Consider the following 25,730-nt stretch of genomic DNA (forward strand, 5'->3'; position numbering starts at 1 on the left):
TTACTCACCTAGAGCATTATCAGGATGGACCAGACCATCTGTCCAACTCCCATCTATTGTGGCCAGGTTGGAAACAGTGGATAAAGTCTCATCTACAAGGTCAACCTGCAAGTATCACAGTAATATAATCAGGATTGTACAAAATCCTTTTCCTCTTTTAATTTAATTATTACGGTATTCAGTTGTACATTTTGTATGTGTAAGACTACATAGAATCTGTAGTAACTAGATATTTTAAGAATTTCTGGAAAATGAAATAATGCAAATCTGAAAGTAAAGTTTGAAAACTCATACAGGCAATGCACAATGTTATTACTTGACTTTTGTCAAAGATAATTCTTAACAATTCAGTACATCTTTTGTGCTTTTGGTGACTTAATCTGACCTGTAAAAGAAAGTTTTCCCCTGAAGCCACAGGTGGGATGCTGCAGTCCTCCATGGTACAGGACACCTGCACAGCTACCTGCACTGGGGACTCCACACCCTCCAGCAGCAGGACTGGTCCATTATCGGGCAGGGGGTTCAGGGAGACAAGACTGAGCACATCTGGAGGGAAAATAAATTTGATTAAAACTTGTGAGAGACAACACAATATGAAGTTAGGACCAACAGCTGCAAAGAAATCAAGATTCTGCAACACTATGTATTGCAAAGTCTTCATACTAGATACATCATCAATGGTGATTATTGGTATCTCTGACCAACTTATACTGTACAAAAGAACATGACATGGCCTTAAGTGAGACATATGATTTTGACCTACTGTAAAAGCATCTTATCCACCCAACTTACCACAGAAATGGATATAATATCACATTCTATACTTGTGATTAAATGTTCATGTCTAGTTGCTTTTCCCTAGAAGATTTTGATATTAGCAGCTGGCTATAGCACACATTGTGAAAACACTGCTTCTGCTATTTGCCATTACTAGAAAACCTGTAAGTGCATTGATATGTTGATATTGTCTTCCACAAAAACATGCACTTTCCAAGGTAACCTCACCTGCAGAGCACACAACAGTAACTTGTTGTTCTGCAAAGTTGTTCAGCTCCAAAGGCTCCTCAATGACATCTTCAGAGTCAAGCCAAAGTATGGCCCAGACAGGGCGACAGTAACTCTGGTCTTGCACATTGAGGGTCATCCTCTTAGTCAGGTCGATGTCCATGCCTGTAAAACAAAACAAAACAAAAACATAACTGATACAAGAAATCTACTCTAAACTGTGGAAGAACAGACTGTTATGACAGCCCACTTCAGTACTATAAGCATTGACATGCGGCGAGGATGTTGATGATAAAATCCACTATTTCTAACAAAAAGTAAAATCAACATACTTAACCACAAATAAGTACTAAGCCTTAATATAGAGACCCATGTGACTTTGAAAGGAATAATACAGCCTTCCAACACATGAAGCTGCCATAAGAAACATAGTAAAGGGTATGCACATGGTACCTTTCTAATCTGTAGAATGTGAATTGTAAATTTATATCTACACACCATGTGTGATAGCCATTGTGTTGTTGAAGGTGCCGATGGCCAGATCCTCTTCATCCCAGAAGCGATCCATGGACAGGTACAAGGTGTAGACAAACCCATTCGGTTCAATGGTAAGAGCAGATTGGTCCTTGCTGACAGAAGCAGTGATCCTTACCAGGATTTGGTCATTTGGCCCGATTACTTCTGGGACATGAAGCCATTTCACTGCCAGATCACGATAATCTGGATTGAAAGAGGTGGAATGTTATGTTCGTCTTCAGTACAAAAGAGAAACGTTGGTGCCATTCCAGCCGAAAATTGATGTTGTTAAATATTAAGTGTAATCCTAGTGGTACGTGATTCTGAAAACCAAACATCTTGTATTGAGTCATCACAATCTTTTTGAAATTTTCTTTATTCTTAACTTGTTCTGGTTATATAGTCTACCTCTTACGTAATGCAATAAAAAGAGCACTTTTGTTGAAGTTGTCACCACAGAAGTGTTACAATACAAAATATACAATGTAGTTGCAGCACAGTCCTGACTAGCAAATTTGAATACAAATACACATTTGGTATCTGAAGCAAATCTACCATTACCTTCCTCCACACATAAGGCTGGTGGAAACACCACGGGAACAACATTGTTGTATACAACAGTTTCCTCTTCTGACACCATCGGCCCTTTCTGTACTCGCAGCAAAAAATGCCTGGTGATCGAGCAGACCACCTGATGGAAAATTAAGAATTGTAAGAATCCAACATTCCCTTCATCATTCTATATCATTTACAGTCTTGAAAATAAGTGCAAACTTTGCTGTAAAACCTTCCGACAGCTTTAATCCAATTAGATTGATGTGAAAAGAAGACTGTTATCTTTTCATTTACCTTATCAAACATGTCTCCTCTGAGAGAGCCTTTCACACCCTTCAAATGGATGGTTTGTCCTGCTTTGATGGGTTTGTAATATTCCATTGGTAGAGTCCAACCATCGAGTGGAGTGAGGTTGGTGTCCTCGCCATCCTTGTACATTCTGTCATTGCTTGCATAGAGCTTGATGAAGAAATTCTCCGAGTTTGGTGAGGCTGAAAAAAGTTCAAAATCTTTTTGATGTCTGGAAACCAAAATCCCGTCTCCACACTTCTCATGTATGCTTGCATGCTATTCACAACGAAATAGTCTCTGGAGGCATATGTCCACCCATAGGTGACAAATTATCGTTTTTAAGTGACCATAGTGACCACATACAATATAGTTCCTTTCTGTTGGTGACCTACAGGCACGGAAGTGCTGTTCCTATCTAGAAGATGGCTACTTCTTATGCTGACATTCTTGAAAAATTAAATAAGTTAAACCTTCTTTGTGGGTTTTTACAGACAACAAGACACTAAAAACAGGGAATGACAAAGACATGTGTCTCACCTACTCCCAAGTCTCTGGCACCACGGTACTGCAGCTGTACATCCAGGGTCACCTCCAGGCTGGAGTCAGCCCAGACGTACCTCTGGACAGGTGGGTTCAGGTGAAGTGTTGCACCCAACACCTGGTACAAGTCTGAAAAAGAAATACAGGCCCAAGTTATCATTTAAAATCAACTTCCTTCAAACCTTTGTGCACTTCTTGTTTGTCTATTTTGTTTGTTAATCTCTCTCCCTCTTTCTTTCTTTCTTTCTCTTTCTTTCTCTCTCTCTCTCTATGCAACAGTATTGTCACTCTTACTTCATGTGATCTTAAACAAGTACACTTGGTAATTTTGCCCATCTGTGATGAAGACTATTTTTTCATGACCCTTACTTGACAATATAAAATTTCATTGCCAATAACAATTGTTTGCGTTGTGGTATAATAATCAAGAATACCTTTCTGACAGAAAAACAGGATAGGAACCATCAGTTGGTTGTTGTTCTCATACTTCTCACTCAGTATGCCATCTGTGAAACACAACAGGAAGGACAACATCAACAAACAGGAAAATACATGCATGTGTTAAATATTTCTAATCTAGTCCATTTAAGGACTTTTAATGCTTTCTACTTTTTGTCTTAAGCTGCCAGATGTGCTACTTGTATAAAATATGTAGTACTAATATACATAAATTAAAATTTGATTCTGACAATGCTGAAAACAAAAATAAGACAAGAAATAATTAATCACCTGCATCAACAATTACACTCAGGTAGGTGTTCCCACAGTACTTTGTCTCAGTGCCCAGTGCAGGGATGGTCAGCTGATGTCCACTTAGATCCAGGATGAAGGACTGGACAGGGTCATCGGCTGGGTCAGTGGCTGGACCCAATACCTGATCCAGCTGAGACATCGCAGCATCTTCAAACATGTAGGCAAACTACAGAAAAATAAGGAGTACATGAAATAGCACCATTCCACATCACAGTGAAAGCAGAAGACCATTTCAGCACCCTGGACAGGAATGCCAATATATTTTTTCAACTTTAAGTATTACTTTTCATTCACACAGTACATGTACATGAAATATGTTCCATGAACAGAGAAAGTTCCAGGAGAAAGACAGGTCTCAGTTACTAAGTATAAACTAGCACCATACCACATCACAGTGAAAGCAGAACACCATTTCAGCACTATGGACAGGGATGTCAATCTATGTTTCCAACTTAAAGTAAGATTCACATAGTCTTAACAGAGAAAGTTCCAGGAGAAAGACAGGTCTCAGTTACTAAGTATAAACTAGCACCATACCACATCACAGTGAAAGCAGAACACCATTTCAGCACTATGGACAGAGATGTCAATCTATGTTTCCAACTTAAAGTAAGATTCACATAGTCTTCATTAACAGAGAAAGTTCAAGGAGAAAGACAGGTCTCAGTTACTAAGTATGAACTAGCACCATACCACATCACAGTGAAAGCAGAACACCATTTCAGCAATATTGACAGAGATATCAATCTATATTTTCAACTTAAAGTAATATTCACTCCTGTGCTATAAGATATTTGCCTATCTAGAATCCTTTAAATCATGATAACAGAATTTAGTTACTAAGTATGAACTAGCACTATACCACATCACTGTGAAAGCAGAATTATTTCAGCACTATGGACAGAGACATCAATCTACATTTTCAACTAAAAGTAAGATTCACTTGTCTGCTAAAAGAAACTTATCTGCAATTCCTTAAATAATGAAAACAGACTTAGAAAGTCTGAATTACTGACAGCACCTACTTCAAAATCTGTAGGATCAACAGTGTCATCCTCAGACAGGGAGAACTTGATGGAGAAGGGATGGGCAGTGTAGTTGTACACAGTGGTTCCTGTGATCCCCACATCAAGGAGAAACACAAAGTCACGTGGGATGCCCTCATACAGGATGCTTTCCCCATAGATGTTACTGAGGTGCAGCAGCCTTGGAGCAAGGTCAATGGTGTCTGAAGGTCATAGAAACATAGCAAAGCTCAACATTTTACACATCATGTTCCTAATTATTCAAATCAATTCTTGCTTATATATGGCATATTAGACTTTCTAAGAATTTATAACTTGTTTTAACTCATATCAACACCTTCCTCCCTAATTGCGGACATACATCCTGTCACAGATCTAAGTTCATAGTGTATCATCTAACTGGACAAGTTGGTGACTTACCTCCATTGCAGTCCAGTATATCTGACCACGGCATACAGTCACCATCATTGCTACTGTCCTGATCACGGATTGGTATGGGCAAGTTCTCTCCTTCAGAATACCTGCAATAAGAAAGGTGTGGTCTCATTATTTCTTCTTAAGTTATCATTGTTGTCCTGTATTATTGTTATCTTTTTGTCAATGATTTCTAACCAACAAAAGATATAACTTAGCAGACTAAAAGAAAGTTCTCTGTCGGATTGTCTGTACAACCAAGATGTGAACTTGCAGTACCCCAGCTACAGGGTACTGATATACGCACCTGACACAGATGTACTGGGACTGCTCACAGATTGCTCTTGGAATGTTGACAGTTGCCATGGCTGATACAATGGTGACAGTCTGCCCTTCCACAATGTTGCCTGCCAGCATTCTTTCATTTTCTACACCATATGTCATTTCAGCATTCAAATTTGTGTCATTACTAGTGTCAAAAATGTCATTTTCAGAGACCCATAATTCTAGCGCTAGGTTAAGTCCACCACCATCTTGAGCCAGTAATGGCCGGCCATTGTTAATGATGGACAGATCAAAGGTCACAACTGTGTCAGTATCTCTCCATATCGCTCTTGTGTTGTAAGGTTGGAGAGAGAAGGTGTCTTGAACAATACCTATATCTGGTGGGAGAAAACAGGGCATGGTTAAGATAGAAGAATACTAAAAAAACACAACTAGACAATACAGTCCTTAAAGGATTGAATATGAAGTTTCACAATTCCAAGACAATATTACTGTTGTCAAGTCAAGCCATAGCGGAATGCAAATTTAAGGTGAATTAGAAGCCAGGATGATTTTCTTTGTTTGAATCACATCATGGTACATGTATGATGCTGACAAAACAATCAGGCTATTCCAAGACATCATGTTTAATCCTACAGAATCAAATTGTAAAACATTTTTAATCCTTGTGATTCCAACTAATAGTTTTCTTCTGATTTGCATGAAGGTACAAAAACCTTACCTCTGGCACAGTTGGTTGTAGGGTTTGGACCTGTGTTCAGCTCAACACACCCAGTGTGGTCATCAGGGTTCAGGTCATCAAAGTCCGGCAGGGCTGAGGTGTTGTAGCTGATGCAGATTTCCTCAGTGACAGCACACAGGCCTTCTGGGATCTCAAACACTACATGCACTCCTGAAGAAAAGAATGTCAAAGAAATTATGTTTTTTACATTCTACATTCAAACAAGCTAACCAACGCAGCTGTAAAGAGGAAGGATGATGTAGTGTGTTCTGTTAGTTACTGTGCTTATTATATGTACAATATTTTTGTTTGATTTGTTGCTCCATGTTTAAATGTAACATAATTGATAATGCTCAGACAGGGCTGTCAGTGCCTCAAAGACCCATTACAGAACTTGCTGCTACAATTGACATCAGCTTAACAACAATAAAAGTTCTATAATTGACCAAATAAGTCTGTTCTTATCAAATCAATCCCTCTCAGCGTCAGGGTAATGACACTAGAAGAGCTCACTAGATGGTGGCATGACCAATTTTATCCAGTGCACAAGTTGAGTCAATTCCTGTACATGCTAATACATTATTGTAACAGCTCTTAAACCATTAAGCTAAATACCTATAAATGCTGTGAGGGTGTTGTGAGCTAAGGCCTTTCTTCCATGGCCCTGCTCCTGACTAAAGAAGACCTCAGTTTCCACTACTTCCACAGAACCTCCGGACTGCCCAAGCAGCACCTGTTATTAGAGAAGTATTCTTGATTGGGAAACAGTCTGATGACTAAAATCAGTGTAATCACAGGCAGGCAACAACTCACCTTATGTACATGTAAGTTGTACACTCTAAATCAACTCATTACAATTGTCACATTCTATATCTACAAGCACTTTGTCATGACTGTGCTGACTTTAGTGGGTTTTAGAAGACACACTTGGGCAGCAGTTACATTTGAAATTGATCAAAGCACAGGTAACTGTGAACAGATTGTAAAAGTGCACCTGCAGGGGAATGTTGGTCTGTGTGTCAGCTGAGTCAGGTACCATGGAGCCCAAGTTGGTGATCTTGAAATCAAAGGTCATGTCAGTGGCAACCTCCTCATAGATGACATCATTGGTCTGAGGCACAGCAAATTGGGTGACGTCCGTAAATTCATAGCCTGGAAAAGGAAATTATAGAACACTCTTGTGACTTAAAAGAGGGGTAAATATGGATCAATAGGAAACAAGGTTTTGTTTTTATCGGCTTCAGGAATGTGTCATTAAACTGAATGATTGGGAGAAATAGTTTTTGAGAGTTTTGATGATTCAGAAAAAAAGAATAATTTCACTGCACATATTTCATCAACTTTGAAAGTTAATAATGTGGATAAACCATGAACAAAGGTCTCTAAGGAAGTGATTGTGTGAAAATACCAAACATCTCCTCTTAGACTGGTAATTGTTTTTTTTTACATGAAAATGTTCAATTTCTTTCATTCCAACATCATTCCTGATCCATCATATCTTTCAGTAAAAACTCTTGAAACAGTGTAAAGTATGCATTTAGAGTAAGCACAACATGACCTTTATGATTCACGTTGGTCTGCATGTCAGGTAAATATTTAGTGGTTTTGAGTACTTACCAGCTCCATTGCAGGTGAAGACCACCTTCCACCATCCAACGTTATTCTGATTGGATCCAGACTCGGTTTCTTGGCCCATGTCTGTCAGCTCTGCACCAAGATATACGGACTGGTCACAGAACTTCTTCAGTGTGGCTAACCGCTCATCTAGGAAAGTGTAGTCTCCATTAAGGTCAACCTGTGAACAGAGGAGTCAAACTGCATTGTACATGTACTTGGAGGGATTTTTTAGCTGGCATTGTTTAAGTCTGCAGTGTACGTTTGACAGTGTCATTACGGTCACAGTGGTAAAACTGGTAACTGTAACAAAACAGAAAAAAAAGAAAAACAGAAAGATAATTCCCTGTAAATGTAGTGGCAATGAAGATGGAAAGAGAACAATCCTGTGATATTTACCTCATGGTACCCTGCGCTGTATCCATCTTCACGAGCACTGTCTTGTCCAGTTGTGTAACTGATAGGGTCAAGCTCCTCAGCGTCACTGTGGCTGGTGCTCATTTCAGGAGACATGATCAACTTGAACCCAAAATGTGGAGTGCCTGAATGTGAAAGAAATCATTATCAATCATTGTATACAAACTATATTCTTCTTTCCCTAACTTCCTTTCAGAAGGCACAATGCTGAAACTATGGCCATCATTGGATTTGCACTTTTCCTTGTAATTTGGATTTTCACTTTTGTTTGTAATAACTTTGCAAAAAGTCATATGATGTGATATGATATCACACATAGACATGAGACAGGTTTCTAGCAATGCAAAAAAGCAGATTTAACCAAGAATCCCACTGCAAGGTCAAACTTAAGGTGCATGCATGTGAGAGTAACCAATACAGCTATTACCAGCGGACAGAGAGGCTGTATCTCCCAGCATGATTGCCACCCTCAGGTTGTACTGTACGGTATCTCCTATGTCGATGGTGTCTGCATTACCAGCAAGCTCAAAGGTGACAATGCTGAACTCTTTATTATCTGCAACAGACAGTTGACAACTTTTCAATAACACCTACTTAACTGAGATAACGATGGATTACTTGAGATCCTTTATTGTAAAGTGAAGGAAAATTTTAAGTAGTTTAGATTTCTTCATCCCCTCCTCCATCCCCTCCTTCATTTTACACTTCCTGCCTCTCCGTTTTAGATTTTCTGACCCCTTCTCCAATGCTGTCATAAGGTAAAGCATTAAGGAATACTAAATTGCAAATATTAAGCATGAAGCACTAAATTTGTCTCATTCCCCTTTAAGCAATGAGAATCTTTTTTCTATAACGGCACAGAACCTTAATCCGACGCAACCTTAATCCAACACATTTCAGTACTCCCTGTATGTAAAGACATTGCGTTGATATGTAAAATCTTTTGATTGGTTCTAAAATACAGTAAGGTAGGCTACATAAACATGTGCAATGGTAAAGTCGATGCTCAATCTGCAGCTACATTCAATAACAAGAAGCAACACTATACCAGAAGCACACATATCCGATTGGACAGTGATGTCAACTTGTCTCTCATTATTTCCCTCGTCTGTCTCATCCAGAACCCTGGAGTCATCCATCACCACTTTGATGACGCTGTCAGACCCACAGTACGGCAGGTAGTCGTAGATAGGAAGTACAAATCCGTCCGTATCACCTAGTAAACAATAGTGGGAATATAATGGACATTGGTTCCGCATGCCCTACTCGTATTGCACCGAAAATCTATATGATTTATCCCTCATTTGTGAATATTTGCTTCCATTGAAACATATTAATCAATAGCTAAAAATTAGTAATTTTTTCTAGATCAAATGTTTCCTGATCTACTTTCATTAAACCATACACAGCAATTGCATATTATCCATGGGAAATCACTTGTTGGAATATTCAGCAGTCAGAAAGCAATGCACATCTTTTAGAAGTAATGACAGTCACAGCCTGTCCAGCATTATTCAGATGTGCTACAGTGCAAAGATGTACATGTTGAAATCAAAGTGCTCACCAAAGTCCAGGTCATTCCTTGTTTCTGTGGTGTCTTCCTGAAGAAGAGGAAACTTCTGTCTGTTGTAGGCAATCCTTTTCCATTGTGATAGTGCCTCAACAGGGTCAGCAGTTGTCTTCCTGATGTAGAGCTGATAGGAAAGCCCTTCTGGCATTTGCCCCTGCAGCCATCCTGCTGAACCTGAAATTTAACAAAACAGTTTTTTTCTTTGTTTGTTTGAGCCTTTGTTCATTTACAAGAAGCTGAAATCGATCTGCAAGCTGCTTTTCACTTAGGTCATGAGGGAAGAGGTATTGATCATACAAGATATAACAAAGATAAAGATTACATCATCAAACCAACCTGTGACCATAATGTCCAAGCTCATGACAAAGCCCTTTGCATGCCCTAACTGGATTGTACTGCCACGGTCCAGAGTGAAGTTGGTTGTCGCAAGGTCCACAGCGTCTGGAACAACATGAGCAATTAGCGACAAGGCCTTTAATTTGCTTCTTTCACAAGGTCAATTTGACAGTTTAAGACAGTCTTCCATTTGTACAGAATTTACGGAAATGAGATACAAAGTTTTAGAGAATATGTGTCTTAAGGATTCAAAGCAACCAATTTCCACAGTGCATTGTTCTCCTACTAGTAGATTCAAAAGATGCACTTAGAAGGGTCTTGTGGTGGGCAGTGATAATTTTGTAGATATAAAGTTTTTAGCTAACGCAAATTTTCTCCTTTTTTCATTCTTTTTTTGTCTTTGAACATTATTGAGCAAATGGTTTTAGAGGCTCTTGCAATTTATTGGCATTTTCATCCTCTAACAAACAGTCCAAGTCTAAGTCTACACAATAGTACCAGGGTCTGAGCAGTCAGTGTCAATAGAGATCATGGTCCCTGCTACATTGTTCTCCTCCACATGGTCTTCTGCATCTCCATCGCCATCCACAGACACAAACAAGTGGTCAACCTATTAACACAGAAGAACAAGGCAGACTCAGATTCAGATATTCTAACGGGGGGCGCCCGTACATCGCACGCGCCCTAACATCGCACGGATTTTTTACTGATCTTATTTTGCATAAGTACGCCGTGTTTGTGTCCAATGACTATGCTGATAAGGAAGGTAAATAACCCAAGTTCATGCACATAATTGTCATTTACATTCAAAACATATGTGTACATATTCATTTCTTGTTTTGTCGAAAAGTAGTATTTTGACAATAATGATGGTAGCGCTATGTAGAGGGTCACTGCGTAGCTAGACGGCCCGGCACCTAAATATACGACCTGTGCCAAGCAGATACATAAGTCACACAGCTATCATATACATAAGAAAAATAACTTCATAAAACACTAAAAATTTGGGTCTTTAAGTGTTTGTTGAGAAGAAAACCGACCAAAGAAAAACAACGTAAACATTGCTGTCGTCTGACGACGTTGTTTTCCCGCCATTTTTTTGGACCGCGATGGTGGCGGGACGATTCAACGCACAGTTTTGTTACGCTCTAACATGTGATTGGTACCGTCTATGAAAAGGAAACTGAATACAGAGATGGCGAATATATTTCCCAATAAGTAGACGGAGTATTGTTGATGTAAGCGGTGTCGTTTTTGCGTAATGATTTCGTAAGTCGGGCCGCATTCAATATGTACGTCGGGCCGCGTAGTAGCCTATTTCCCGTGGAAACATGAGCTTGGATGCGCTAGATATAGCCCTTCTCACATGACGTGAGAAGTGCACACAGTCAAAATTTTCCGGTCAAAAGAAAGCTAGAATATAGCAGACTGCAAGCCTTATTTACATTTCCCAAACGTCATCACCAACTTCCGAAGAGAGCAAAATTACCAAAGCGTAATAAGTTAGGCACACTATCTGGCGTAGCACTAAATCAGAAGGTACATTCGTGAAAACGTCTCACAGCGTCTTCCGCATGTAACGCGGAGCATAAAGGGCCCATGAACAGCATAAATACATTTTTTGTCCAAGTATGGTCTTCAGATGAATGTGTTCAAAATTCATTCATTAAAACATGACCATTCTCTGGCAACCAGCAATGGAGCGCCGTGAGTTCCAGCGCGTAAAAAAACGTCCGAAGGTTGGGCACCCCCCGTTAAATGTAGAAACAACTGAAGATTGGGTATGCTATCATTATTTTTTTGGCAATGAAGTGTGCAGAAAAATATACTTGATAGTATGCTTGTAAGACGAAAAGGAATATTACATAGAAACACAAATCTTAGGAAATCATGACCAAATTGTACAGCTGAACAAAATACAACTTACATTGGCTTCACAGGCAAAATTGGGAATCTCCACCATGCCCAAGACCTTAGTGAATATCTCCTCATCGCCCTGGCTAAGTGGTCCGAATCTTGCATCTCCTTCACTACCGGTGAACTCAAAGGTAGTGACAACTGGGATGGCCATGTGGCGGTTGAATTTTGACCCCCTTTGTACGTAGAGCTGTTAGAGAATTGCAAGAACAAAATTTAATTTAGCTTGAATCATTGAAAAGTCTCCTTAAGTCAGCGTTTATTTTGGCTTGAAGGTGACAATGGCAACAAAAGATCCCAAAACACTGTATTTGAGAAATAGAGAACAAAGGTGACATACCTTAAAGTCAAAATTTAAGTTATCTGCAGTCCCTGCACTAAGAGGAGATGTGTGCAGATATTCCATAGCGAGGTCAAAAGTGACAGGTGATGGGATACCGACATGGTACTTCTTATTGGTGGCAAAAGATGATGATGTCACCTTGAACAAATCTGTATCAAAGAAAATGGAGGACACAAGACATCAGGAAGGTTAGGAAGGTTAACTTTTCTTTGTTTCTTGTATGAATTTTCAACCCAAAAAAGACCTGCTTATCGTTAACAGCACTGATATCTCTCACAGGCAAACAGATGTGGCCTTGGTGCTGAACACCATCCACACACAGGAAAAGACTCCTCTCTTTTGCAGGTCATCCACTCATTATGCTTGTCCCTGGTAATGAACAATATCCACACAGAGGCAACTACACCTGTCCTTGGTGCTGAACACCGTCCACACACAAGTAAAGACACACGTCCGAGGTGCTTAAAACCTTCTACGCACAAGTAAACACATCTCTCCTTGGTGTTGGACACAATCGACGCACAGACAAACAATTATATCCTGGTGTTAAACAGCATACACACATGCAAGTACATGTAAATTCCATGCATTAATAAAGGGGACATATCAATAAAGGGGACGTATCAAGTTGGGGCGAAGAAATCTCACCATTGTCACAGTTGTAGGTAAATCTCACATCTTTGATATTGTTGAGTTTGTCTGCTTCTGAGATGGCATTCAGAGGATCCAGCTGAACCAAAATGTACACTGATCCACAGAACCTGGAGTCTGGGGGAACCAGCTGATAAAAACAAAAGGGTCATTTAAAATTGTGAATTTTCTTTTACTTTCTCTAGTTTACTTTTGCCTTATTTGCCTGTATGTATGGGAGGGCCTATGTACACATGTAAGGTCTATGGTAGTTTTTTTGCTCAGTCTGTTTATTCAGTATTCTAGAATTACATACATTGTCATTTTATTTTTATGTCATTTTACTTTTAAATAGTTTTCTTGACCAAGTACAAAGATATGAATGCTTTGAAACTGCTTAGCTTTGAAATTCTTAAATGTGTTTTTCATTGTTGGCTACCCTAGACTTCCAAACCTTTTAGAACCCTTCTTCATGTACAATACATAATCAAACTCTGTTCCCTCACCAAGTTGCCTGCATCCAAGGTAATTGTTCCATCTGAAGTGATGTTGTCACTCAGAGCTGAAATCTGCGCTGTGATGTCATAGTTTAAGGGCAGGTCTGATGTGTCCAGGGTGTCGTCATTGGACAGGTAGAACTCTATGCCAAACACTGGGTCATCTGTGATGGCCTCCAAGTCACCAAGAGTAACCTGATGATAAACAGATCATTATTCAAAATCATACATGCATCAGCATTTCTCAACATATTCTTTTATAGCAGTACAGCAGTAAAATATTCTGTATATGTAAACATACATGGACTGTCACACACTACTTTGTGCTGAAAATCTTCCACACAAAAGTAAACACACCTGTCCTTGGTGCTGACCACCATCCACACAGACAAACATACCTGTCTTTGGTGCTGAACACCATCAACACACAAGTAAACACACCTATCCTTGGTGCTGAACACCATCCACACACAAGTAAACACACCTGTCTTTGGTGCTGAACACCATCCACACAGACAAACACACCTGCCCTTGGTGCTGAATACCATCCACACATAAATATAAAAGATATTCTGTATAAAATTATGTAAATAGACATGGACTGTCACAAGCAACTTTGAAATCTAAAGACTTACATCTGCAGTGAGACTGAAGCTGCCAGGTAGGTCTGCATTAGGATCTGGAGCAGAGTTCACCGTAAAGGTACCGACACTGATGTCTGTGACTGGCTCTGAAGCTGGAAGTAAGAATAACAAAACTGTTTGGATTACCTGAATACAATCACAAGGTAGCTGCACATTTTGAAAAGTGATTGCAGAAGTTTGAAAAGACTCTGCTGTGAGGTACTTTGTTTAACCTGCAAATGCATATGCCTGGTAAGCCATCAATAGGGCATCTTACCATTGTGGGATCATTGCATGGAGAAATACACATTTTAAAAACAAAGACCAAAACAAATGAGCAATGAATTATCCAGTGCTAGTGCTTACAAATATCCAGCATTGAGCATAAATCTGGGACAGTTTGTTATGTCTCATTTTGGGGTGTCACAGATAGATACAATTGGCTGATAACTTGTAATCTATCCCTTTTACAATCCACATCTTAAGTGCTATATATACAATATAGAGTACTGAATAAAACAAAACTTGCCTTAGCTCTGATAGATTTTTGTATAAAATACATACCATAGCAAGGGAAAGGGATGGCTCTGAAGTTGTTGGCATCTACTGCATCTGCAACGTCCATTCCTGCTCCCCTCAGCACAGCAAACAGCAGATGGCTGTACAAAATCAGCCGAACTCAATAGCATCAATCATGCACCAAATGTATTTGAGACATACTTAGCTATAGTTTACAGTTTATGCTTATGATGACCTGACTTTTCAAAAATTTATACCACACAGCCTATGACTATCAGCAGACACTAAGATGGAGAGATATGCTAATTTCTGTCATTTGGCTGATTACTTGGTTGTTGTTTTTTTCATTAGGAATTCAGAATTTGCTATTTAAAACTCTATATACACCTTGAAATTTGTTGCATCTTTTAAAACAAGATGTAGCTGTTCTGCGATAACGTAATAGCTCAGAAGCAGGTTTTGTATTATTCTGTTTAAAAGTAATGCTAGGAACCATCAATTTGACACCCTTTTAATTTGACACTTTTGGAATGAGAATTACATTACATGTAATAGCATGAAAGCTCATCTGTGTTGGTACAGTCCATGATTAAGTTTGATACTTAACTTCAACACAACCAAATGTAGTTCACCTCGAAATTTCAATTGCTTAAACATTGACCTCTTCAGGAGCGATTCAATTACAAATAGTTATACTTGTATGCTGTGCTACCATTTTACTCCAGGACTCCTTTTATATTTCTGTGATCACCAGAGAATTTGGTACAGTAGAGGATGCATAATGATGATGGCTATGAGGATGAAGATATGCTGTTTTCATGGACTGTTTCTCCCATATCATAAATTGATGACACACATAAAGAAGGCAGCAATAATGCACTGGCTCTACATACGTCTTCTGACACATGTCTGCTGTTGGTGTGAATGTTACTGGGATGTCCCTGAAGATGAGAGAGTTGTCCCTAGCCAGCCCATCTCTCATCATCTGTGTGTGCTCGTCACTCAGACCCAAGTCAGCAAGAAGCAGCTCCTCATCCTCTCCATCAAAGACAATGTCATCTGACAAGTAGAACTGGGACAACAAGAGCTGAACTTACCACATGATAGTCATAGAGGAAACAGGTTTTGTTCAATAAAAATCAGAGATTTTTATTTGTAGTTTTGCTACTAATATACATCAATGAACTTTCAAATTTGTTCATTCATTACAATTGATGGGTTATGTGTGTTCATATATCATACATTTTGTTATGTTGTTACTTCTGCAGTGATTTATAGAACAACTTTGATATTTGTGTTAGTCTACACAAAGCTTTGATGGTAGAAAGACATACCTTGACATGGAAGTTGACCTCGTTGCCCTGAACTTCAGGAATGTCCCTGGTCCCCATCAGGTTGGTGACCATGAACGTCAGCTTGGCCTTGACCTCCACATTCTCAGCATAATACCTTGCAGGTGCAGGGTCAAAGGTTACATCACTAAGGCCCAGTCCATCTAAAAATCATTGAAAAGAACAAAGATAATTAGAAGTAAAGTGTGCCAAATCATCAAATTTGAACATCGTTTGTTCCTGCAAAAATTCCCTTTCCAGGAAAATGCAATGTGTTTGCTAACATTGACCATGATGTCATTAACAAAAAAAGTTCTAGCATTAATCATAAGTTACATTGTTGCTTGATTGGCACAAAATTTGAAAATCAAGACTCTTTTATATATCTAAAAGTTAAAGCTTTTCAAAGCTACGCTCTGAAAATCTAGAGGCACAGATGCACCTGTAGAATATTCTGAAGATCCTTTAATTATCAAAGAGACAACAACAAAAAATTGGCTGACCCCCATCACACTGGAGAAAGACCCTCTTCAACTGAATGTTGTTATAAGGTCGGAGGTCAACAACACTAGCCTCTTCAATCCTGACCTCTACCCCAAGGTAGGTCCAACCACAGTAGTGTCCCACATATGGATAATACTGATCTGTATATAACAACAACAACAATGAAGACATTATCACTTTTTCAATTGAAGTTACAATAATATTGTAGTCATAGAATTAATAAACATCTGAAATAAAACTAGTGTGAGGGATTGAATATCAATATCAATTCAATATCAAAGAGCAGCACTGGGTACCATAACATAGTGTCAGACAGATATTCACTATAAAGATGTAGAGATAGGAAACCAAAATACAAGGATTAACAGCAACTGTACTGGATGGTTCAAGAAAGTACAGTACACTTTGACAATTTGAAGAAAAAAAGGTTACCCTATATGATTTTACTGACCTATAGTTAGTGGTCCTTCAACTCCACCAAAGCTGTGCTGGAGTGTGTGGTAGGTGAGGCCGGAGATTTCCAGGTTCAGTTGTGTATGGTCTGTGCTTGATGGCTCATGGGGGATCTGTATATCCTCTGGGTCCAAAATCTGAAACAGAAGGCAAGGCATCAGTTGATTATAACAATCGGCAACTGTCTTAGAAAAGTATGACAGGATATGCAATGAAGATTTAAGAATACATATTAGACAGCTGGTCATTTTAAAGATGATTTTAACATTACACTGACCTCATCATGAGAAAGGTAGAAATGGTAGCTGTAACGGTTGAGGACGGCATGCCCTGCAGCTGAGACACGTGTGCGCAGGTTGAACACCTTCGGCGTCCCTGCAGTGATCTCTGGGCCATCATCTAGATTGAAGTCCTCTATGGAGATGTCAACTGTGGGGAAAGCAAATGAAAGTAAAGACCTCTGTTGCTTAAATTCTGTTACTTCTGCTTAGTTGTAGACCTGGGTCAGATTAATCAGAAATAGATAGTCAATGAATTTTACTTGAGGGCAGTCCCTTAAGCTTGGGCAGCTGCATGACTGCAAAATGCCAAACATGGACCTGGCTGTGTAGTTTTAGACAGGCTACTTTTAAAAGAATAACTGGTATAGCGATTGTTAGTTAAGTAGTTCTTAGACTAACTTCACATCTGATAATTTGTACATGTACCTGCATCACACATCTTCTTGAGTGGGACGGACACTGTGTGCATGAGATACCCCGGAAGGGTGCTGTCTTCTGGCAGAACCTCAATGAACAGGTGGGGGGATTCAAGCTGTAGACATCTTGGTCGACTCAACTGTGGATCTACAGTCACTGAAAAACAAATACACATGGATCCTACAGTTGTGTAGTGAACATCACTGTAAACTTGGATTATATCTATTTATAGGACCTATTTTGATCTATTATATGCAGCAAAATTTCAAGGCATTTTGACTTGTGTAATAGTCGGACTACTCACATACAGGATAGCAGACCCTGATGTTTATTCATTTCATATGGAAGGAATTCAATAGCAATGTCAGTCTCGGGATAAGCCCATAACAGTCACACATACATTTGTATGAAATTATTAAGTGTAATACTATTCCCGAAATCTGTAAATCTGTTACAAATACAAACAGCTATCAAAAAGATTTTATAGAATGATGCACATGGTGATATAAGCTAGAAACATTCTGCATTGTTACCTCCCAACACAACCCTCACAAAACAGGTATCTTTTAAATAGTTGAAAATCCTGGTACATTGTCATCAAGACTATAACCCAAGATACCTTTCATAGCAAAAGCAGTACTAATTCTAGATTAGAATATTGATTGAATGTCCGTATACCCCCAAGGAAAATTAGACTTTAAGTCATCCTTTCTTACTTGACAATCCTGTAAGTCTCATGGACTTTCCTGGCTCTAGCCTTGCAGCTTTCTTGACCACATCTGGTCCAAAGTCAACATCAAAGGCAACATCCCATGCTGGGTCAAGGTCACCATCATCAGAGTAGTAGACCTGTGGAGACACAAGACAGAATATATTGACTGTTTCAAAGAGAGAGTTGCAATGTCAGGAACAACCAAATAAACCCGATGTGTTTCTACATTATCACTGAGTAACGTTATCAAGCCTTATCTTTGTACCACAAATTATTCAATATCTTTTATCTGTCTATTTATTGGAATCAGGTATTCTCATCAAGATAAGAATATTTTTGCAATCCTGTCTTTTTCAATAAACTTTCACAAGCATTTCAAATTGGGATTATAATTTTCCAGACACTTCATCTGATGCTGAAAAACACATTCAAACAATTACATTTCAAGCTACAGAAAATGCATTCTTACTCTAAGTTCAAAATTGGACACTCCCTGCTGTGTTGTTGTCATACCCTGGTTAGCGATGGTAATGTCAAAGGTCACAGGGAAGGGTGCTGGGATGAGCTTGTAGTCATGGAGAAACTTAGGTTCGGACAGAACAAGTCTTGGGTTTGGGAAAGAACCTTGGAAAGACAAAACAGAAAATTGTAGCAATTGTAACAGCATCCTTGAAAACATCCATTAACAAACAAACACCAAATCTTTAAGGGACATAGAGCATTGATTCACAGGGGTATAGGAATACTGATGGAATTCCTGAAAACTTCTGCAAACTTTTTAAAGATGCCAACTTTGTCAAGACACTAGCATTTTAAGAAAACAATCTGAAAATAAATCATGAAATGTCAGTAAAACTTTCAATGACATGAAGAAATAAAGGGTCCATGTAGATTTTCCAGAACTTTCAAGCCATTTCATTGACTTTGTAACCTTCACATCGAAACAAATGCCATCAATTTTTTGCCAGTATAGTTCAATTCTTGAAACTTCTCAACTCTCCCACAAAATACCAGGTACTGGCGTTTTGACTCATTCATTCAGAGAAGTGATATGTAACAAAATTACAAATGGGCTTTACTTCAGTCCATTCCTATTCTCAGGTTGAACAAACTTTAAGGTTTACCTTCACTTGGTGGAGGTGGACAGTCCACGTGTACCGGTGTAGTGTAGGCATTGTTGGCTTCTGATCCTTCCTCATGCTGGCCAATCACATTGTCTGATGGATCTACCTCATAGGTGTCCAGAAGAATACTCACATATACATCGCCACAAAAGGCTTCATACCCAGTCTTTGGCATGAACAGTCCTGAATGATACAAACAGTTACATAGCTGTTAGTATCACCTCACAATGTACTGTATATTACAATATCAACTATCAAAGATTAGTGTATGAGGCCACCTAATGTATCTCTTAGGCTAGCAAATTTGATTCAAATTAATGCGTACACATAACAAAATCTATATCAGATATAAAAAGGTTCCAAATTTCTGTCTAGATTGTGTAACACTATGCACAATCATTAGTATAGTGTCTGATATTTGGGCACCCTATCATTTCACAATTAATACAGAAAAAGGATAGTGTGAACATCTTGGAAAGCATGTGCATAACAGTCACCAATATTTCAGCACCACTGAGAGAATATTTACAATATATTTCTTTTTTTTCCACAAATCAGTGACAGCCACTGTGTTTTTTGAAATTGTTCTGATAAGCACACAAAAACTTTCTAGCGTGAGATTCTGTAAAGTATACTAGGTTAGATATCAATACTAAAGCTGTAAAGTGTTGTAGAGAGGGCAACAGATTTTCATACATTCCTTCCAAATTATTTTATTATTTGGTCCCATTACAATTATTGCAATTATTTTAGTTTACATATAGTAATTCAGAGGGCAGTTTACATCTAAATCAGAATATACCAAGGGTGCAAAACATTGGCTACAACAGTATGGATTAAAGATGCTGAGGACTCTTGCACTTACCAGAGGCATCAAATAATTCTGTTTCAACGTTCTCTCCATTGACACTCTCTCCCAAAAGAGGCCTCATCCAGAGTGGCATGATGTAGGGTACCTACAGAAGAAGCAGTAGACTTGGTGTACACACTTACTCACATTAATCACAGATATAGCAATCTCAGTCATTTATTCACACTCAATAAAAGAACAAATTTACTCATAACTTTTGCCACAGGTACAAAGAGAGGAACATGTAGTAATTATCAAAGAGTCCATATTTTGGTACCTTGCTCAGCTTAAGAATAATCTAAGACACACACTTACAAGATATCTAAAACAAACTAAAGATCCCAGTCCAGGCTTTACCTCCATATCCTTAGCTGGATCCAACATCTGGTCCTTGGACAAGAAGAACTTGAACTTGTAATGTTGGATATCTGACTGGCTGAGAACGTTGGTTCCAGTAGCAGTGGTGTGTATGATGGCATCAAATGGGGTGGCCATTCCAGGAGTTAGTGTCTGACCAAGGACTGACATTGTGTCCACACGAAGATCCATTAAGTCTACAAAATAGCAAATATGTAAATGAAAAATCAATTACCATCATACACTGCAATCTTTGCTCAAGGGAAAAGAATATGTAAAGGAGGGATACAGCGGCCCAAATATGTGAAGGATGATTTCTGAACTTGATTAAAAAAAATGTCAAGTCTAACTGTCAAACATATGTAATGCAGAAGAAGGCTATGTTTTCATGACCATCTTCTAATCTACCAGCAGATGTTGGGAACAAAGACTAACATTTTTCTTACTTACAAGTTCAATATACTGTATTCTACATCAGCATGCTTGGGTCTGTGGAACAAGACTCCAGCACCTGAGTTGCCAGTTAGAGAGTGAGTCTGCAAACCACTTCCACTACACTGTATTTTTCTTAAATCTTCGAATCTTTATCATATCTTAGACTTAGGTCCAAAGTCTTAATGCAGGTTGCTGACAAATACAATGATGCCTAATCAAGACTAGACAAGGTGAAAGTTGAATTGAGAAGAAATATGTTTCAAAAAGATATATCTCTCAGCAAGAGTTAAACAGTGGAATTCCAAACAATGAGATGGAAGCAGCAGCACAAAACCAAAAAACACTGGAGGAACACTGTTTGCTGACCGATACAGCATTAGATGTGGGAGTGTATTAGGTATAAAGTCAGCATGAGTTAATTATAAGTTAACAGGTGTAACAGGCCTGAACGTACCCATGGCCAGAATGTACCTGTAATGTTTGTACATTTTGGCCAGGGGTATACAAATGTATCCTTGGTAGTTACACCTGGTACATATGCATACACCTGTATATACACAAATACTAAGTGAATACAAACAAGACAGAATGCAGTAGTTTTGATAGTTTTGTCATTTGAAATTAGGAGAATTATCTGCTTACCGCTGCATTGATATGCCATTGAAACCTGAGCCACATTGTTGTCACTGTAACTATCCGTCTCAGCGGTACCTGGGCCTGTTGACACAACGACCTGCAACCCAAAGTACATCCGCATATTAGCGCTGAACACGCGAACCTGACAGTGAAACTATGAGGAAACAAAAGTTGACATGATTTCAAATTTTCTGCTGTCATGATCCTATAGACAATGGGAAACTTGAAAAGAGACATTACTCTTTATTCTAAAAAATTAATAAGGATTTGACTATTTCTTGTACAATGCAAGGTATGACTTAATTGGTGGTTTGATTGTAACCCCTAATGCCCTCAGAATTTATTGTAGCAATTCTAAAAAAAGTGTCATTATGTAAAGTTGGGAAACTTTTACATTTGATCTCAAAATAGTAAGCATAACCATTATTGTCACTGTGTGTGAAGTCTAAATTGCAGCATTGGCTTATGACTCACCTCCAGCCTACTAAGATCTCGACATTTTGTGGGGTCTACTGTGACAGGCAGAGTCACAGACACTGTAACTGTGCTGTTCTCAATGTCACCTTGGAATGGGTAGATGAGACCAGGCATGATAGTTCCCTCCATCCAACCAGAATTGATGACTGCCCAGGAATCCTGCTGTCCTCCATTTCCTAATGGTTTTGAAAACAGGAAAATTATCTAATATATCTTATAATTAATTGTCTATCATCTACCAATAAGTCACATGATGGTTGCCAAGAGTGTCAGCCTAATCAAGGACTTTGGTCACGTGAAAAGTTGTAATACTAGCAGTTGAAGTAGTATCCAGTATTTGATTAAACTGATAATTTGTTCTTATAATCATTGTAAATTGACATTTGTACCATCCTTTATTGACACTGTGGTAATCAATACAGAATTATAACAGACTGTAAGAAGTCATGATAATTTCATCACAAAGGAAGGTTCAGACAATTCAAACTTTTGCAAGGCAGTGTATTGATGAAGTGAAGCATAGGGTGCATTCATGTCCTTTGAATCATATCTTCAACTTTTGAGGTAATATATGACTCACAACAACAACATTTTGTAGATACATTTTACACTCAGTCTGCATATTATTTTGTATGGCTGTCATCAAAGCATGCACAGGTGCACAGCTAGCTTTTCAAAAGTTTGAAGGGTACATTTCTAATATCTTACCTCTAATCTCAAGATGGAATGTTTCTTGAGAGCTAGCTGAGATGTCACATGCTGGTCTTGCACACGCCACACGGAAGTCTAACATCAAGGTTGTCTCAACACCTGCCCACAACTTGGAGGGTCCAGACACAGACAGGCTTGTCACTGCAAAAACATCTACAAGGGAAAGACGCTATTGTCAGTTTGACTTTCAGAAAGGTACACATCAAAAAGTTAAAGACATAAACCTCATTGTACACACAAAGCTCAGCACAGATTTTCACTTGGATCTTAATTAGATCATCAACAGACACACAATTTGACAGCATACCAACCATATTTCCCGTCTAACTAAATGATACTTAATCAATCAAGTTTTCTTGATCAATCATCTTTCTATCCCACAACCCTTTAAGCATCATGACATCATTTGATGTCTTAAAATACAACATACCAGGATGTCAATATTTATGGGTAGAGATTTAAGTCAAGACTTCATTGTACATTTGTATATTGATAACTCAATGTTCAACATTGGCCTATTAGAAGAGTTTACCAGTATGTAACAATTTCACTCTATTTGTGTAGCAAATTTAACAAATATGATGATTGTACTTCAATCACTATACCTGACGGATTACACTGAATCAGAACGGGGATGGCTGCTATGTTGTCAGCTCTGTCTGGGTCCTGCAGAGACTTCTGGGAATCAGCAACCAGGATGGCATACACGTTCCCGCAGAACTTTGGGTCCGATGGCACGGAGATGGTCCCCGTCCTCGCGATGGTGTGTGTTACAGGCCCTTCTCCACTGCGCACAGGGTAGCCATTCACCACCAGGTTAATGCCTGACTCAATCCTAGTGTTGGCTCCCATATCCTGTGAAACAAAATCACCTGGTAGAGTTAGCAGATGAAAGCACATATGGGATTTTGCTTCAGATCTCCAGTGTTGGCTTAATGAAATCTCAATTCTAAGAGCAGGTTATTGAGTGTGCATTGTTGTAAGGGATCCTACAAAAATATGCACATTCAAGTTTAACCAGTTTGATTTGTTCTGTTTGTTGACACAGTTAAGCAGTATAGAAGTGTAAATCCTACAGGTACAAACTGCACAAGTCTGATGAACTCTGTGCTTTAACAGTAACTGTCTTAGATGCAGAAGCAGCCATCCAAAGGAAATTAGGAAAACTGCTGACCCAAAAAAAGGGGACCTGGTTCAACCAACATCTTTATTTCCAAGCCTCCTCTCGTAATTCATGGTCCTTCCCTCTGAGCCATACAACTCAATCAATATCATTTAAACTCTGAATCAAAGTTGAGCTGCAATTGCCAACACAAAAATTGGACTTTGTGTTGGCAATTGCAGTTCAACTTTTATTCAGAATGACTTCTACTAACACAGATGAACTTCCAAGTGAACATTTAAACTGTATAGAAATCAAATAACTTTGATTACCTGACTCATGGACCAGTACAAGGTTGCAGCGTATGATGGGTCTACTTCCCCGACGTCGACCTGCTGTGCGCTGGAGCCCACGGTAACGTCCACCTCCGCACTGATGACAACCTGGTCATCATCGCTGAGGAACACTGGAGGATCCAGACTGAAGGCTGTCACCACTGCGTCTTGGTACTCTGTAAAGGTTGGGAATCATTAAAAACTGCAACGTGATAATACATTGAAGAAAATGTCATTGACTATTTTACATGATTTGAGGGAGACTTGATATTCATTCATTCAAAACATCAAGACTTAGACTTCCTCAACTTATTTGTCACCAAACTTCAGATTTCACCTGCACATTACGGTCTTTATAAAAGTTAAGCACAATAGTCATTATCATACTATATTGATAAAAGAATCTATGTAATCAAAATATATATGTTCAGTTATGGGTTACTTATACTCAGTCTGTTATTCGGTGAAGTAGTTACATGCAAGTGACCAGACAAGTGTGATTGAATGTTCAGTGGTCTAGCTACGTATATGCAGCATTATTTATAACAATTTGAAAGTAATATTGTAGAATTACCGCTAGTTCCTATAGTGCTGTCAATCAGTCCAGTCTCCGGGGCAACGGCGAAATCATTACCCACATCATCTGACCTCCCGACCGGGGGCACCACCTTCACCATAAAGTATTCCTGCCTGCTGGCTTGGTTGGCTGGGAGACGAACTCTGACCTTTACCCCCTTCAATGACCTACTGCTCCCTGGTTGTAGAGGAAGGAAGGCCTCAGGAGGGTACCACAACACTGCAGTGGAGATCTATAGATGACAGAAAAAAAAAATTTTGAATTTGAAATTTTAGAAATTCCGGATCCGAAACTCCTGTGATGTCACGTATGGAAATCAACTGAAAAGAATAGATGTTAAGGAATGCACTCAAGTTTTGAGGTTTAATATAAAAATCTTTTGATAAATTAAATGTACTGTTAATAAATTAAAGCATATTGATAGATACATGTAGATGTAATAACATTCATCTTAAAACAATGTCATTTTAAAACCTCCTTGTTGAAGTCATACAATTTCTGAGATTGCCCCCTTCCACACAAAAAGTAGTTGGCTCATGCTACCATACACCTGTGTTCAGCTTAATGTATCATGACGATGTTTCTACCTTGACAGGTGAAGCTGTTGGATCCATGTCCTCCTTGACGTACACCTGCAGCTGGAAGTTGTCCTGGTCAGCTGGAAACGGCTCCATGTTGAAGTTGTGCACAGTGACGTCTACAGTCAGGACGATGTCCGTGTCCACGTGCAGACGGTCATTGGGACCAAGGGACACACTGGCCTTGGACAGCGCAGTATAATCTGAATATACACACAACAATACAGCAGAATAATCCAAATTAGTTCGCATTCTTTATCAGGTGCATTCTGACAAAAA

At 38.9% G+C, this 25,730-nt stretch overlaps 1 protein-coding gene across 1 annotated transcript in view; it reads right to left on the reverse strand.

Annotated features, from left to right (window-relative positions):
- The window catches only part of LOC136426950 (uncharacterized), a 32,545-nt gene continuing 6,815 nt past the window's right edge, over window positions 1-25,730 (reverse strand). The window contains exons 6-51 of the mRNA XM_066415668.1: window positions 25,461-25,654; window positions 24,871-25,105; window positions 24,294-24,472; window positions 23,465-23,714; window positions 22,857-23,012; window positions 22,146-22,324; window positions 21,678-21,768; window positions 20,601-20,797; window positions 20,259-20,349; window positions 19,394-19,576; window positions 18,739-18,893; window positions 18,274-18,406; window positions 17,567-17,713; window positions 17,137-17,288; window positions 16,858-16,996; window positions 16,406-16,546; window positions 15,906-16,066; window positions 15,465-15,643; window positions 14,617-14,711; window positions 14,065-14,165; window positions 13,439-13,624; window positions 12,951-13,083; window positions 12,300-12,451; window positions 11,970-12,149; window positions 10,541-10,652; window positions 10,043-10,147; window positions 9,701-9,880; window positions 9,185-9,352; window positions 8,564-8,692; window positions 8,119-8,261; window positions 7,723-7,900; window positions 7,100-7,257; window positions 6,721-6,838; window positions 6,106-6,276; window positions 5,407-5,761; window positions 5,106-5,206; window positions 4,686-4,888; window positions 3,637-3,826; window positions 3,342-3,413; window positions 2,905-3,036; window positions 2,371-2,567; window positions 2,083-2,212; window positions 1,504-1,725; window positions 1,006-1,170; window positions 386-546; window positions 1-105 (exon numbers count right to left, since the gene is read on the reverse strand). Of these exons, the coding sequence (XP_066271765.1) occupies window positions 1-105; window positions 386-546; window positions 1,006-1,170; window positions 1,504-1,725; window positions 2,083-2,212; window positions 2,371-2,567; window positions 2,905-3,036; window positions 3,342-3,413; window positions 3,637-3,826; window positions 4,686-4,888; window positions 5,106-5,206; window positions 5,407-5,761; window positions 6,106-6,276; window positions 6,721-6,838; window positions 7,100-7,257; window positions 7,723-7,900; window positions 8,119-8,261; window positions 8,564-8,692; window positions 9,185-9,352; window positions 9,701-9,880; window positions 10,043-10,147; window positions 10,541-10,652; window positions 11,970-12,149; window positions 12,300-12,451; window positions 12,951-13,083; window positions 13,439-13,624; window positions 14,065-14,165; window positions 14,617-14,711; window positions 15,465-15,643; window positions 15,906-16,066; window positions 16,406-16,546; window positions 16,858-16,996; window positions 17,137-17,288; window positions 17,567-17,713; window positions 18,274-18,406; window positions 18,739-18,893; window positions 19,394-19,576; window positions 20,259-20,349; window positions 20,601-20,797; window positions 21,678-21,768; window positions 22,146-22,324; window positions 22,857-23,012; window positions 23,465-23,714; window positions 24,294-24,472; window positions 24,871-25,105; window positions 25,461-25,654 (7,304 nt within the window). The remainder of the gene's footprint in view (window positions 106-385; window positions 547-1,005; window positions 1,171-1,503; window positions 1,726-2,082; window positions 2,213-2,370; window positions 2,568-2,904; window positions 3,037-3,341; window positions 3,414-3,636; window positions 3,827-4,685; window positions 4,889-5,105; window positions 5,207-5,406; window positions 5,762-6,105; window positions 6,277-6,720; window positions 6,839-7,099; window positions 7,258-7,722; window positions 7,901-8,118; window positions 8,262-8,563; window positions 8,693-9,184; window positions 9,353-9,700; window positions 9,881-10,042; window positions 10,148-10,540; window positions 10,653-11,969; window positions 12,150-12,299; window positions 12,452-12,950; window positions 13,084-13,438; window positions 13,625-14,064; window positions 14,166-14,616; window positions 14,712-15,464; window positions 15,644-15,905; window positions 16,067-16,405; window positions 16,547-16,857; window positions 16,997-17,136; window positions 17,289-17,566; window positions 17,714-18,273; window positions 18,407-18,738; window positions 18,894-19,393; window positions 19,577-20,258; window positions 20,350-20,600; window positions 20,798-21,677; window positions 21,769-22,145; window positions 22,325-22,856; window positions 23,013-23,464; window positions 23,715-24,293; window positions 24,473-24,870; window positions 25,106-25,460; window positions 25,655-25,730) is intronic.

This window comes from Branchiostoma lanceolatum, chromosome 2, assembly GCF_035083965.1.
Source record: "Branchiostoma lanceolatum isolate klBraLanc5 chromosome 2, klBraLanc5.hap2, whole genome shotgun sequence".
Lineage (NCBI taxonomy): Eukaryota > Metazoa > Chordata > Leptocardii > Amphioxiformes > Branchiostomatidae > Branchiostoma > Branchiostoma lanceolatum.